The 12,514-nt window shown below is 50.0% G+C and overlaps 1 protein-coding gene across 5 annotated transcripts in view; it reads left to right on the forward strand.

The window, feature by feature from the left end:
• Positions 1 to 10,677, forward strand: part of HDAC8 (histone deacetylase 8) — a 56,130-nt gene extending 45,453 nt beyond the window's left edge. For 4 of the 5 annotated variants that reach the window (XM_067304474.1, XM_067304477.1, XM_067304475.1 and 1 more), the window contains exons 10-11: positions 1,625 to 1,730; positions 10,102 to 10,677. In XM_067304474.1, the coding sequence (XP_067160575.1) occupies positions 1,625 to 1,730; positions 10,102 to 10,124 (129 nt within the window). In that variant the 3' untranslated portion in view covers positions 10,125 to 10,677. Of the gene's footprint in view, positions 1 to 1,624; positions 1,731 to 10,101 lie in introns of those variants that run through there. The other variant, XM_067304478.1, reaches the window with a different exon arrangement.
• The last annotated feature ends 1,837 nt before the right edge of the window (positions 10,678 to 12,514 follow it).

The raw sequence follows: 12,514 nt of genomic DNA on the forward strand, positions 1-12,514 counted from the left end.
GGGCTTCCCAAAGCGATTTATGGGCAGAGATGAAGAAAGGAAAATGTGTGGCTCTTTTAAGAAAACTGTGAAAACAGTCTGCTTGAAAAATATGTCAGTCCCTGGGCTGCCTGTGGAGAAGCTTGGAAGAAGGAAAGTTAGTCCGCTAATTAACTAAGTGTGCGCTCCCATGCTGTGTGATACAGCCAGGTAAGCCTCCCATTCAGACTAGCCCTGGGTCCGTCTCTGATTTGAATAGTCCCTGTAATTCTTTAATCAGCTAAGAGCAATCAAAATGTAATGCAGCTTCCTGCTGCCTCACATAGGTTTTGGAGACAGACAGAATCTCATTCTGATAGTATTGAAAGCATAGATCAAATTAATGACTTACTAAAAAGGAAATATTGCACATTTTTTTAATCAGCTGGCTGGGTTTATGTGACCAAACATTGTGCAAATGAACCTGTGCATCTGCCAAAAATCTGCCTTTTACTCCTTTTTCAACAGGGTATTAGGTTGTCCCACAGAAAAGTCTGGCAGGCCGAGCAGCAGGCAGCAAGTTTCCTGCTCTGACCTGGCTGCCTTGCCCACTCTGCACAAAGAGCTGATCTGCTTACAGAGCACCTCCTTAACGCTGATTCACAGCCTGGTAAAGCCAGCATGATTTCAGGTTTGCTTTAAAATGCTGGATTGTAACCTGTAGCATTCAGGAGCCATTTCATTTTCCTTGACAGTACGGGCATAGTATGAGATCCACTTGGAGAGGCTTTCATTACCTCTGCTAGCACAGAGATGTCAGTCTTGTGTTGCCAGATCTGCCATCTTCAACCTTTAAAGAAAACCCCAACCCTGTGCATCGCTGAATCACCTTGGGGGACTACAATGCCTTGAGTTTTCCTTCCTTTGATAAATTAAATCTGGAATAGCTCTCCAAGGGATGGAATTACTGCATGGAATACATAGGATACCCTTTTACATCTAAGTGCGGTGCAGCAGGTCTGAGTGTGACTTTACAGCTGAATTTTTAACCCTGGCATGTCCGCTTCTTTGCTCAGTGCTGCATGCTTGTGAAATAAGACTGCTAGCAATAATTTAGGGGATTCTACATGATCATGCAAAGGTGCTGTGGATCTTCTTGTTTAGACTTAGCTGCACAATTCCAGAAGTCAGCCAGGAGAGATGTATTATTAATGTTGAACTGCACTGATTTTACATCTTCCAGGTGCTGGAAGGCACAGTCGTACCAACACAGCACTTGGACTATGCAAGGTGGGGTGGGGAACCAAAAAGAAGGATATCTGATAAGCAGCATTTCAATCTTGTTCGTAAAAAGATCATGTTTGCAAGTAACCATATGTAAATAGATGTCAGTGTCTTTCCCAGGTAAGGCAGAGGAACAGACATGATATTGCTCATGGCTGCAGCACTGAGCTCTGCTTCCCAGGAACTTGAATTGTAGCGGTTGCTAACTTCAAGTAGGCAGAGGCACTGCAGAAGCACGTCTTTGATGTAGTTGATCTACATGTCGCCCTCAAAAGGAGAAAATATGTTTTACCTTTTTACAAACAGGTACCCATGGAGAGCCATCCTCCCGCCTTAGCCAGCCAGAGACCTCTCTTTTGACTCTCCTCTCCTCTTTCTGCAGTTTTTCACAGAGTATGGTCCTGATTACGTATTGGAGATCACACCAAGCTGCAGACCAGACCGCAATGAGCCACAGAGAATTCAAGAAATCCTCAATTCCATCAAAGGTGAGTTGTCCACCCCAAGCCAGCCCTGCTGGTTCAGGGGAAGACTGATGGCTTCCTGGTCCTTTCAGAGAGGACTTTAGAAAAGCTCATTGGAGTCTTTCTTGCTGACTGGAAAGCTGAACCCCATTTGCTTGACCACTCATGCAGTGTCATCTGTCTCCTGCTTAACTTGGGATTCTCAGCGCTGTGGGTCTCTATTAGCAAAAGCTGCCATTGCCTTTCCTTTATTAGGGCAGTTCATGGGCAGGGAAGGAACATGGGGCCTGGTGATTATTAACTTCTCAGTGTTTAATAAAAATGTCAGTGGACACAAGTGTGGTTACTAAAGCCGGGGGATATGTACCTTACCATAGCAAGGTAGTCTAAGTAGGTGTATCTGTGAATGCACAGTACAGGTGTCTGTCAATCTGCATTTCTAGCAGAAACAAAACATCTGATTTGGGGAAAAAGCAGGGGACAGACTTACATATCCTTTTCCTGGTATCTTTACCCAGCTTCTAGGATTCAGTGGTTTGGGGGCTTCCTAAGCCAGGGATAGGTGTCAGATGCATACTGGAGATCCACCAAGGAACCTGTCCTTCATTAACTCCTCTATTCCTCTTCCAGACTCGTTTCTACTTTGGGTGCTCGCACATTATATAGCAGCAAGTGTTGTGGCTGGAGTGTACAAAAGTACCTTCTTTTCTGTAAAACTTGGCGCTGGGTAATTTCACTGGGTGTCATCTTGTTCTTGTATAGTGAGAAATAGGAAGTAACTAGTTCCTATTCACCTTCCCAATACCAATCTGTGATTTCCTAGACCCATGCCACACTTCCACCACCATCTCTTTTTCAAGCTGAAGGATCTCAATCTGTTCCATCTCTATAAGCAGCACATCTTCATCTTGGACTAACTGGGCCCAGCAGCAGTTATTTAAACCCACAGGGCTTGCTGCAGTTCCCAAAGATGCAGGACTATCCCATGATCCTAACTGAGACAGTTTGGGCCATATCTATTCCTTTCTTTGCCCAGGGGTATAAGAAAACCTTGTTGTTGATTTCGATGGCTATCCAAATCCTAAAGGATGTTGGTGTTTAGAGGAAATATGGAAATTAGAAAGATGTCCCAGCTCCTTGTAGGAGAAAAATAGGAGTTTCTATTTCATTATTTTTTAAGTGCAAAAGTGCCTAGTTTATAATAGCATTACGCCAAGTACCATGAACCTTCTTAGGCCAAGCTGGAAACGTATAAGCTCCATGTGTCACACAGTTACCGAGACTTTCACATCCACTGACTTTGAGAAAGGAAACAAAGAATAAAGGGACTAAAAGTCAGTTGAAGTTGATTAGAATTTTACAGGGGATCTATTTTCACCATCTCACACAGAGTTTGCAAGAGGTGGTGGAACAGGCTGGCACAATGACAGTATCCAGTGAACATGTATTTGTACAAAGCAGTGGGGACGCATCTGCACTGTGCCTTGAGAAAAGGCTTCAGGGCCCACTGTCTCAGAAGGGCTGAGAGCATTTCATGAGAAAGGGACTTCTGAAAAGTCAAAAAGATATTGCTACCAGCTCAGCAGATCATCATCCTGGGGACAGCCACTGCTCTAGAAATCCATTGTGTTGGGGACAAAGAGGAACCAGGAGACTGATTATGACACCAGTTTGAGGAGTAGATGATCATCCCCTCTGTCCTGTCACTACGCAGCACTCAAAATTAGGAATGTCTTGGAGTTCTTGGATCTCCTGATTTGTGGCTTGTGGTCAGTGCTTTGAAATTAAAACTCCTTGGGGACAGCCCTGGAGAAGGAAGAGGACTTCGAGCTGCTCTGGCATTTCTGTTCATCCCTTCTGCCAGCACCAGCTCATGAAACCTGTCAAGGAAGGGAGGGAGTTGCAGAAAAGATGGCAGGTAAGAACAAGCAGATACCTGGAAGCCCCCACCTTCTGCCTGGCCACATTTAGGTGGCTCTTGGGAAAGCAACAGGCTGCAAGTGGGGCTCAGATCAAATGGACTGTTCTGGCCAGCCTGGTCTGTCCTGTATGCCATGTTTTGTACTGCACAGGATGAGTCCTTGGGAATGGACCAGTTTAATAGGAGCCACATGCCCAAACTCTTTTAAGACCTTGTCTCACAGACAGCCTAAATTAAAACCATTTTTTGTTGAAATCTTCCCAGCACAGGGACTGCTGCCCACAGTATGTCTGGTAGTGACTTCAGTTATGCTTCTGTTAGCTTGTTAAGAAGATGTTTGTTTGTTTGTTTTAAGTAAAATGAGGTTTGTAAATAAATGGCATCACTGCAAATAAACAGCTGCAATGCAAGATGAATCATTTGCTGAATGTGATTGCAGGTGTCATCAGCCTCAGACACACATGCCTGCACAGGGACTTCCTACAGAGTGGGGCAGCTAGTCACATCCAGACAGAAAAAGCCATGCGTGTGCACCTAGAGCAAGTTTCAGCCTGGTTGCAGGGGAGGTACTGTGCCAATTACCCTGTAAGGAAGAGAGAAATCTCTTAGTGCACTGCCTGGAGCTGGGAGTTAAAGTTTAGATGCAGGAGGACCTTGAGGCTGCGCAGTGCTGAAAGAAAAGCAGATGCTTTGGGGGGGAAGTGTTCCAGCTGCTTCTTGTGCATGTTTTTCATTCCTTCTAGCACCACAGTTGTCTGAGTTCAGGAGAGGAGAGTTCAGCATATTTAGCCCCCCCCTGCACCCTGTCTAGCTTTCTGAGAGAAACTCTTCTCCGTTCCCCAGCCTAGTTTTGCCTTCCAGACATACTTCCCAGTTGCAGACAGTCATGTTACCACAGCTTGGTGGTATTCACTTGTCAGCTGAACTGCAGTAACCATGTGTATGTTCCTAACCTTTTTCAAGCCTGACATAGAACGCTTTACCTTCCTCTACTGCCTTGGTTTAAATCATCACTTGTTTTCATCAGAAAGTCCAAATTCTGCATGTTAATGCCATAAGCTCACATCCTCTTCCTACATCCAAGTTCAGCTGGAGCTTCTCATTTAGACGGTACTTCTGTCCACATCACAGTGAACTCTGCAAAGCAAAAATATCCCTGGCACACGCTGTCAACCGTGGCACAGGTCTTTTCTCTGAGTGCTTTGCCCTGGAGCAAAGTTCCCATCCTTTGATGCCAAGAGAGCACTGGTGCTCTTAATTAGGTCAAAGCAAGTCAAAAAACAGCCATGTCTTCTCGTGTCTTACAGACAGAAGAATAAAAGGCAGATGGTTAGACTCCACGCTTGCTGAAATGGGCTTGTAACAAGGAACACTACCAACCTCACCTGGCTCATGTTCAGCCAGTTGTGCACTGTTCCCAAGCCTATGTGAGGCACTACTGCCTAGGAAGGAATCCCAAATCTTCAGAACTGGTTTGTGCTCATCGTTTGGAGATAGGTGACTTTGATGTGGGTCTGCTGAAATATTTCTTTGGGCCTGTCCAGTCCACCTCATGATCACAACCGCTCTGCACTGATAATCTGCACTCTTTGTTATTTACAGTTCCCACAATCCTTTTGTTTCCTACAAATGATGATTTTTGCTTCCTCCTGGTCTTGTCACAAAAGATCGGTCCTTCCTCCTTACTGTCATCTGCCAAACTGCTCCTTGGAGCACGAGAAGCTCGTTTATAAGCCCTGTTCCCTACTGCTTGGCCTGTGGGCTGTTAAGGGAACTGCAGTTTAACTAGAACCCCTTCCTCCTGCTGTCTGATCTCAGAAGAGCTGCTTATCAGACTGTCTCAAAAGCAGGCAGGTGTAGAAGGCTGATGAAGACATAAGGAATAAAACTGCCTAGAACCGAGATTCGTGGAGATCATGCCCTCCCTCCTCAGTGTCCTTTCTTCAGCATCAGATCTGAGAAAAGGACCAGGGCCTCTGATCATTGGAAACAGGGATGGGAGAGGGAGCAGGGCACTTGAGGGTATGCTCTGCCTGGATGATACCTCTCTGTATCCTCAGCGAACATCTCCAACACATCTCACAGCTGGTTCCCCTGGGAACCGAGTGCATTCCTGAAAATGCTGCAGCAGCATGGCCACTGCAAGTGCTGGATCTGATGGGATATGTGTTCTGTGCCCAGGAAGGAGGCTTCAGTGTTTGTAGAAGGAAATGCATTTAGTGGCTGTGGATTTGTAGGGAAGGGAGGCAGACAGGTGAATCCTCGACATCTGTCTTCCCTGCTTGCAGCTTTCTAAGGAGCCAGATGTGTGCTTAGCTGGAGCAAGTGTGTTCTGGGCCCCATCCTGTCTGTCCTGTTGGTGAGGGCTCCTCCTGCCCTATCGCCTTCTGACTGTGTGAGGGTCTGTGGAGGTTCCCTCTGGCTTAAGGCTCCCATGACCGAAGGCTGCCTTCTCTCTCATCAATGCTAAAATCACAGGGATGTGGTCAACCTTTCTAGACAGAAGTCTGGTCTGTGGAATATTCCTGGCTCTTTTGAAATCCTTTTCAGTAGGGCTTCTTTCCCCTCACGCCCTGTTCTTTTTGTCCGTGGGTGCGCAGCATGTTTCAGAATGGCTTGCATGACCTGCAGCCAGCCCTCCACAGACTGTTGTTCTCACAGTCAACGTTGGTGTCGCAGTTCAACACACAGTTGGAGGACTGCAGCAAAGCAGTTCAGAGTTGGTTGTGTGTATTGGGGATCTTCTCCCACAAGTCTCAGCCCTGTGCTAGATGTGGACAGCTGTGGCTGGCACCCCATCTTTAATACCCTCCCCTGTTAACAGAGATCAAGAAAACATGAAGAGATTTGAGATGCCTTTGGCCTCTGTACAACTTCCATTCAGCCTGACGTCAGAGGAGTCCTCTCTGGAAAAGAAGTTTCTGCCCAGTCTTTTGAAAACCCTGCAGCCCCTATGCAGGAATGAGCCGTGTGCCTGCTGGTTGGCCCAGTGTGGTCACGGTGCTCAGAGGATGGCTGGCTGAAACACGTGCAGGGCAAGCAGTGGTGATCCAGTGTGCCTGACAAGCTTGACTGGCTGCCCAAAGAACAGAAAATAAAACAGATCCTCAGCAGTGCCAAAACCACACAATAAGTGGGAGCAGAGGCCTAGCCCCCAAAACCATCAAGCCAGGGAAACAGGGGACTGTAACAGAGACCAGAGTATCCCACTCCCCAGTCCTTGTTTGTTTTTCTTTCCTCTCTCCTTTCATTATAGCTTTTGTTTGAATTATTTAATGAATATAAATCAGCTAGTGAAGACAGCAGTGAGACAAAGGAAGCTTAGCAGAGCCAAACTGGTTGTCTGCTTGGGAAGGGGTCTGAGACTCTGAGTCTTGGTCCACATAAGGGGTTGGCCAAGAGAGGCCCTCATCAGTGCTTCACTAGCCTATTTCAGAGGCACCGTCTGCCCCAGGCCTTGCTGTGATTTTCTCAGTGGTGGCTGGACCCCTGGAAGCCTTCCTAGCAAAGCCAGATCTCTTGGATAGTCTGGGCTTGTTGCTCAGGACCCAAAGGTTTCTCAGCTGATGTTGCACATGGCTGAAACAGAGCAGGAGGCTGCGGGTAGTAGAGTCTGGGATTCCCACCATCGTACCACCCGGTGAGAGCAAAACCGATGACTGTGGCAGAGAGGAGAGCAGAGAAATCCCTTTCCTCACTCCCCAGCTGCCAGGAAGAGGCTGACTCAAAAGGATGCCGTTGCACTACTGTGCTGCTGGTTGTGTTCCAGTCGGCAGGAGCCTGGGCTGCTGTCAAGGCAGGCGAGACGGCTCTCCTCCATCCCCAAGCTCTCTTCCTCAGCTCCCTCACTGGCAAAAATGGCCTTGCCACTGCGCAGAGCGCCAGATAAGGGGGCTGACCTGGTGGAGAGCTTAGTCCCTTCAAGGACTGTTTTCCCCCTGCAGTGGACTGCTTTTCCGCTGCGCTTGCAGTGGCAGCAGGAGCGAGTGGGGCAAGGAAGAACCAACCCCCCTCAGCACTGAAACAGTGATGGGTTGAAGGTGGCACTGCCGCTACTCGGAGAAGAAGCCCCCTGGGCAGGCTGCCAGCCAGGCTAACAGGAGCAGAGCCATGGCTCCTGCCCTCTCCAAGACTGCTGTTAATTCTCAGCATTGCTTTGCTGCCTGCTTGGTTCTGCTGGGCTTTATGTCCCAACCTGCTCCAGCAGTCACCACCTCAACTGCTGTGCAGAGCAGTTAATATGAGTGCGGTGCATTCAGTCCCCTGGCATGCAGTAAAAGCCTTTATGATCTGCCTGGGATGTAAAACAGCATGTCTAAAGGGAAATTGTTAATGGTGAGGCAGTTGGGGGGAAGACGGGGACTGCCAGCCCAAGCCTGCAGGCTTTCTTTAGCAAGCTTAGCTATTACATACTTGAAGGTAACTGAGTGTCGACTGCCAGATGCTTTGCCCAGGGTCCCTCAAAGCCCCAGCTACTCTTTCTTGTTTCAAGCCTAAAGAGAAACCTTGAGCTGCAGTTGGCAGAAGCATGTGTAGTGTCCCTGGGGCCAGCTCCCACTGCACTGGTGTCTCTCCGTCGGCCCTTGGGGCAGAGCCAGAGATGCCTTGCTCTCCTCAGAGCTGTGTGCGGGGCTGGGGCTCACCTAGAGGCAAAGGAAGACGGTTTCCAGGATGTGCTAGCGCAGAGCTGGGGGGTGGCTGAAGGTTAGGGGAGGGGAGCTCCAGCCTTTGCTTCAGCTCCTCCGTGACTCTGAGCAAGATAGCAGAGCAATGTTTGCAAGGGCATTTAAGCCCCTGCCCTGTCCCCCTACCCCCAATGCTATGAGTTACAATGGGATTTTGGCACCAGGTCAGCTTTTCAAAAAATAGCTATTGTTCTCTCTGCCCTTTACCTAACCCTGCTGCCTCTGCCACCCTCTGGGTAAGGAGAGGGGACAGGGGCGTCTCATGCTGTGTGAAAGTCACTGTTAAATGTGAGCCAGGCAGTGCCAGTGGGCTGTGGACTGCAGCAGTGATGCGGCCTGATGCTTCCTAGAGGGGAGGCACTGTCCACCCCTCAGCAGGATTCTCTGCGTCAGGTGTGCTGGAGGAAACAAGGCTTAAAAAAGAAAAAAAGAAAAAGAAAAAACCTCCATAGATGTTGTCAGGCGTTGGGACTGTCCTCTAGCCCTGCTGGAGACAGCAAGCCTGAAAGCTTTTGGAGCCCAGGGCTGGTAGCCGTGTGAGCTCTTGCCACCTTTGTGCCATGCCTGTTCCTGTCTGTCTTCTCCCTGCCCAGAAAGAGCCAGGGGCAGGAACACAGGGCTCTGCAGTGATTTTTCACTCTAGGTGCATGTTGTGATGTGTCGGTGTTAGAAACAGAGTAGGAAGAGGTGGGTTGGGAGATGCCACAGCTCTGGGTGCCCAGGGACATTTGTTCTCAACCACAGGCCAGGCCCAGGGAGGACGCGTCTCCCCTGCTGATAGGCAGCCCTGTTGTGTGCGGTAGGGAAGGAGGAAGGGCAGAGCTGTCCATCCTCTCTGCAGACTGTCAGAAACCTTGGAGAGAAGGGTTAGACCTTTGGGCTCAACTTGCTCTTGTGTGCGAAGGTGCAGTCCTGGGAGGAGATGGAAAGGTGCTGCTCTCCTTGAGAGGTGCCTGGCTGTGTCTCTGTGCAGTCCTGGGCAGGGTGTCTGAGCGCTGCCAGCTCTCTGTGTCCCTTCAGGGCCCTGCCTTCCAACACCGACCAGCCTTGGTGACCTGGAGCTGGTGCGATCTGCCACTGTTTGACTTCTGGGTTGCAAGGCTCGGATCTGTCCCTTGTGTGTTTCCAAACTGAAGGCCTCTCCCTATCCTTCACAGTGGGTTGATATTCCCAGGGAGGATTGATAGGATATGCATGGGCATATCTCACTTATCCTCCATGCCATGCTCCAGCATCATTTCTAAGCTGGAAGGGTTGGATCTAGTTTGTACTCTCCTGGCAGCATATCTGTCCCAGGGGAGGGGGACAAGGCAGCAGGAAATGAGTGTTCCCATCCGCTGCTGACCAAAAACTTCCAAACCAGTGACTAGCCTGCAGGAAAAACTCTTAATGGAAGTGGTGGCGGAGTCTCCCTTTGGCAGGTCCCCAAATATAGCTTGAAAGAGGGTGACAGCCTCTGCGAAGGGAGCAAGATGTTGGCTGGCCAGCCAGGAATCAGGTCTGTGCGGAGGTCAGGTCTCCTGTATTATTTCCCAGTTTGTCAGCCCTGCTGGTAGAGAGGGAGGAGGCAGAGTCCCCCGCGCAGAGGTAGCAGCATTCGGCGCTGCAGGAATACACACCCTCCTGGGGTACCCACGGGGAGAGAGAGGGGGAGGTACCAGGAAAAGAAATGCACTGCAAAGAGGCCTGTATAGCCAGCAAAAACCTCACCAACCTCAGGATGAGTTAATCCATCATGGTTAAAGTTAGTCTCAGTGGAAACATCTTTTCTGCCTCCTTTTGTTTGCAGGGAATCTGAAGCATGTTGTTTAGCGGAGAAGGAAAGTTCAAGCATCCACAAGAGTGTTTCCCGTGTTGAAGACAGCATGTTTATGTGAGCGGGCTGGTGGAAAGTGTGGCTGCAGGGGAAATTCGGCAGAAATTACTTTTTGTTGGTTGGTTGATTTGTTTCTCTTCAAAAAAAAAAAGTTGACGAGCGTCACGAGTGCCATGGCGCTCCCTGGGCAGGAGAGCGTGGGCCTCACGGCTCCAGCCTTCCCATGCCGACAGAGCCTCACTTGCTCCCTTCTCTTTCCTTTTTTAACAACAGAGAGTTTATTCTCACAGCTGGTTTTAATGGTTTTTAAGAGAGGGGCTGCTCAGAGCTGTGAACCCTCCACAACTGGGCACCAGCACCAGCTTTTACCACGTTGCCTTCCTGGCAGGACCATGGCCTTCACGTGCAGCCTCTGAGATGCTCACCTAGACAGAGGTGCTGAGGGCCAGCCAGGACCCAGGACACTGGCTGTGCCTGTTACCTGCAGAAGATCACAGCCATTGGGTTTTTAAACTTGGGCGTTTTTATAAATAAAGTACTTGAAATACTCCTGCCCTTTCTTTTCTTGTGTCCACCCTGCCTTCCAGTGAGCCAATGCTCTCTTGTACAGCACCTACCATGGAGCATTCTGTCAAGGTCCCACAACCTCTCTGGAAATGAGGTGGATGTGGGGGACAACCCAATGAAGGGAGGCAGGGGAGAGCTGGAGGAGCCCTTTCTATTCTTTCCTTCCCTGCAGCCCGTTAAGGCACCATGGCCAGCTTGGTTAACAGGCTGTGAGCTCCCTGCTCTGGCAGCACATGGAGGTGGGAATGCTTGCCCTGCTCTGCAGTGGGTTGCGGTCATCTTCCTCAGACTGCAGTGACAGCCTGAGGAACGCAAGCTGTTCACATGCCACCTTGGATGATGCTACCTCGTACCACCAGGTGCGAGTGTCCGAATCGTGTCTGTGCCAGGCTCTAGCTCCCTTCCTCCCCCAGCCTGGTCCAGCTTGTCTCATAGCTGCACACCAGTTGCAGGCCTCTCATGGAGCCATGCCTGTGGGGTATTAGATAAAAGCTTAGCTATTAGCAACCCAGGCAATATTTTTTTTCTGTTGTTCTAAGTCAGGAAATTTCCCCTTCTCCACTGGGCAGTTACTTTATCATCACCAAGAGCTGGAGCAGGAGTCCCCCAGTAACATCTGTCCTTGCAGCAGCCCCTGGTTGCATATAAGCTCACAGTGCTGAAGCCACCTGGGAGCCAGGCTCATCTAGGGGTGATGGCAGCACCCTGCATCCCCATGGCTGGGGTTGCCGTGATGAACCCAACAAGGTACCCCTGGCTGCAGACCCTCAAATCAGGAGAGCTGCACTTGGATTTGTGACTGTCCCTTCCGGCTCCACCAACGTAAAGCAGCACAGACCATTTGTGGTGACAGGTGGGCTCCCGAAATCCTGCGCAGAGGGGCCAGGCCTGAGGGATGCTGTCTAGGGTGTCAGGAAAAGAGATGCAGGGCAGGGTGGCAGTTGCTGTCCTGGGAGATCTCACATGTGACAGAGGCTTAGGGGAAGCGTTTGACCCTCTGGATGCCCCAGTCCCCCCTTGACAGCTGTTACTCAGAGCCTCCATGCAGGGGGCAAGTAAGCTGGTACCGGGGCAAATTCCTCCTGGCGCCTGGCCCGGCACCCTGCCAACAGGGCAGGCCAGGGACCAAGGCCTCTGCTGGCCTTGTCCCCTCATTCACCTGGTCTGCAGGGCTTTTATTTGTATCGTTTCTTTTTAAAGATGTCTAGTTGGTGTGGGAAAGCAAACTTCCTGTTGCTTTAATTAGATTGTGCTGGAATAAATAGCAAGACGAAGGGACTCCCAGCCTGGCCTGGCTTTGTTTTGATCTCTTGTTTTTCACTTCTGATGCAAACAACAGGAAATCCAACATGGATGGAATTCAGCTGGATGTGGCTCCCACGTCCCTGCGGACTGACCGGTGACCCCCTGCCTCCTTCTGCCTCCCTGCAGGATGCTGACTCTGGGACCAAGCTGGCCTGTCAGTGTTGGAGGTGGCCCATCTCTCCTTCGGGAGATATGGTCCTTTAATAGAGAAGAAACAGATCTGGGTTAAAGTGGGGCCCTTCCTAGCCCCATTTCCCCCTCACTGCTGGGCAGATTGTGCTCAGAGCATGGCAGTAGCTGCAGGAAGCCCCTGGGCATGGGATTATATAGGTACATCAGTGCTGTGATGGAGGGCTGGACCACTCCAAGGTCTCCCTGCTGAGGACACAGGCCCTTACAAGGCCTAGATGTGAGCTCAGGGGTGGCTGGGCCTCTGCGAGGTCACCTGCCAGGGTGGAGAGGCTTGGACTGTGTCCTGCACCCTCATCACTGAGCTCATCACACCCCATTTCTT

This window comes from Apteryx mantelli, chromosome 13, assembly GCF_036417845.1.
Source record: "Apteryx mantelli isolate bAptMan1 chromosome 13, bAptMan1.hap1, whole genome shotgun sequence".
NCBI classification, from domain to species: Eukaryota; Metazoa; Chordata; class Aves; order Apterygiformes; family Apterygidae; genus Apteryx; species Apteryx mantelli.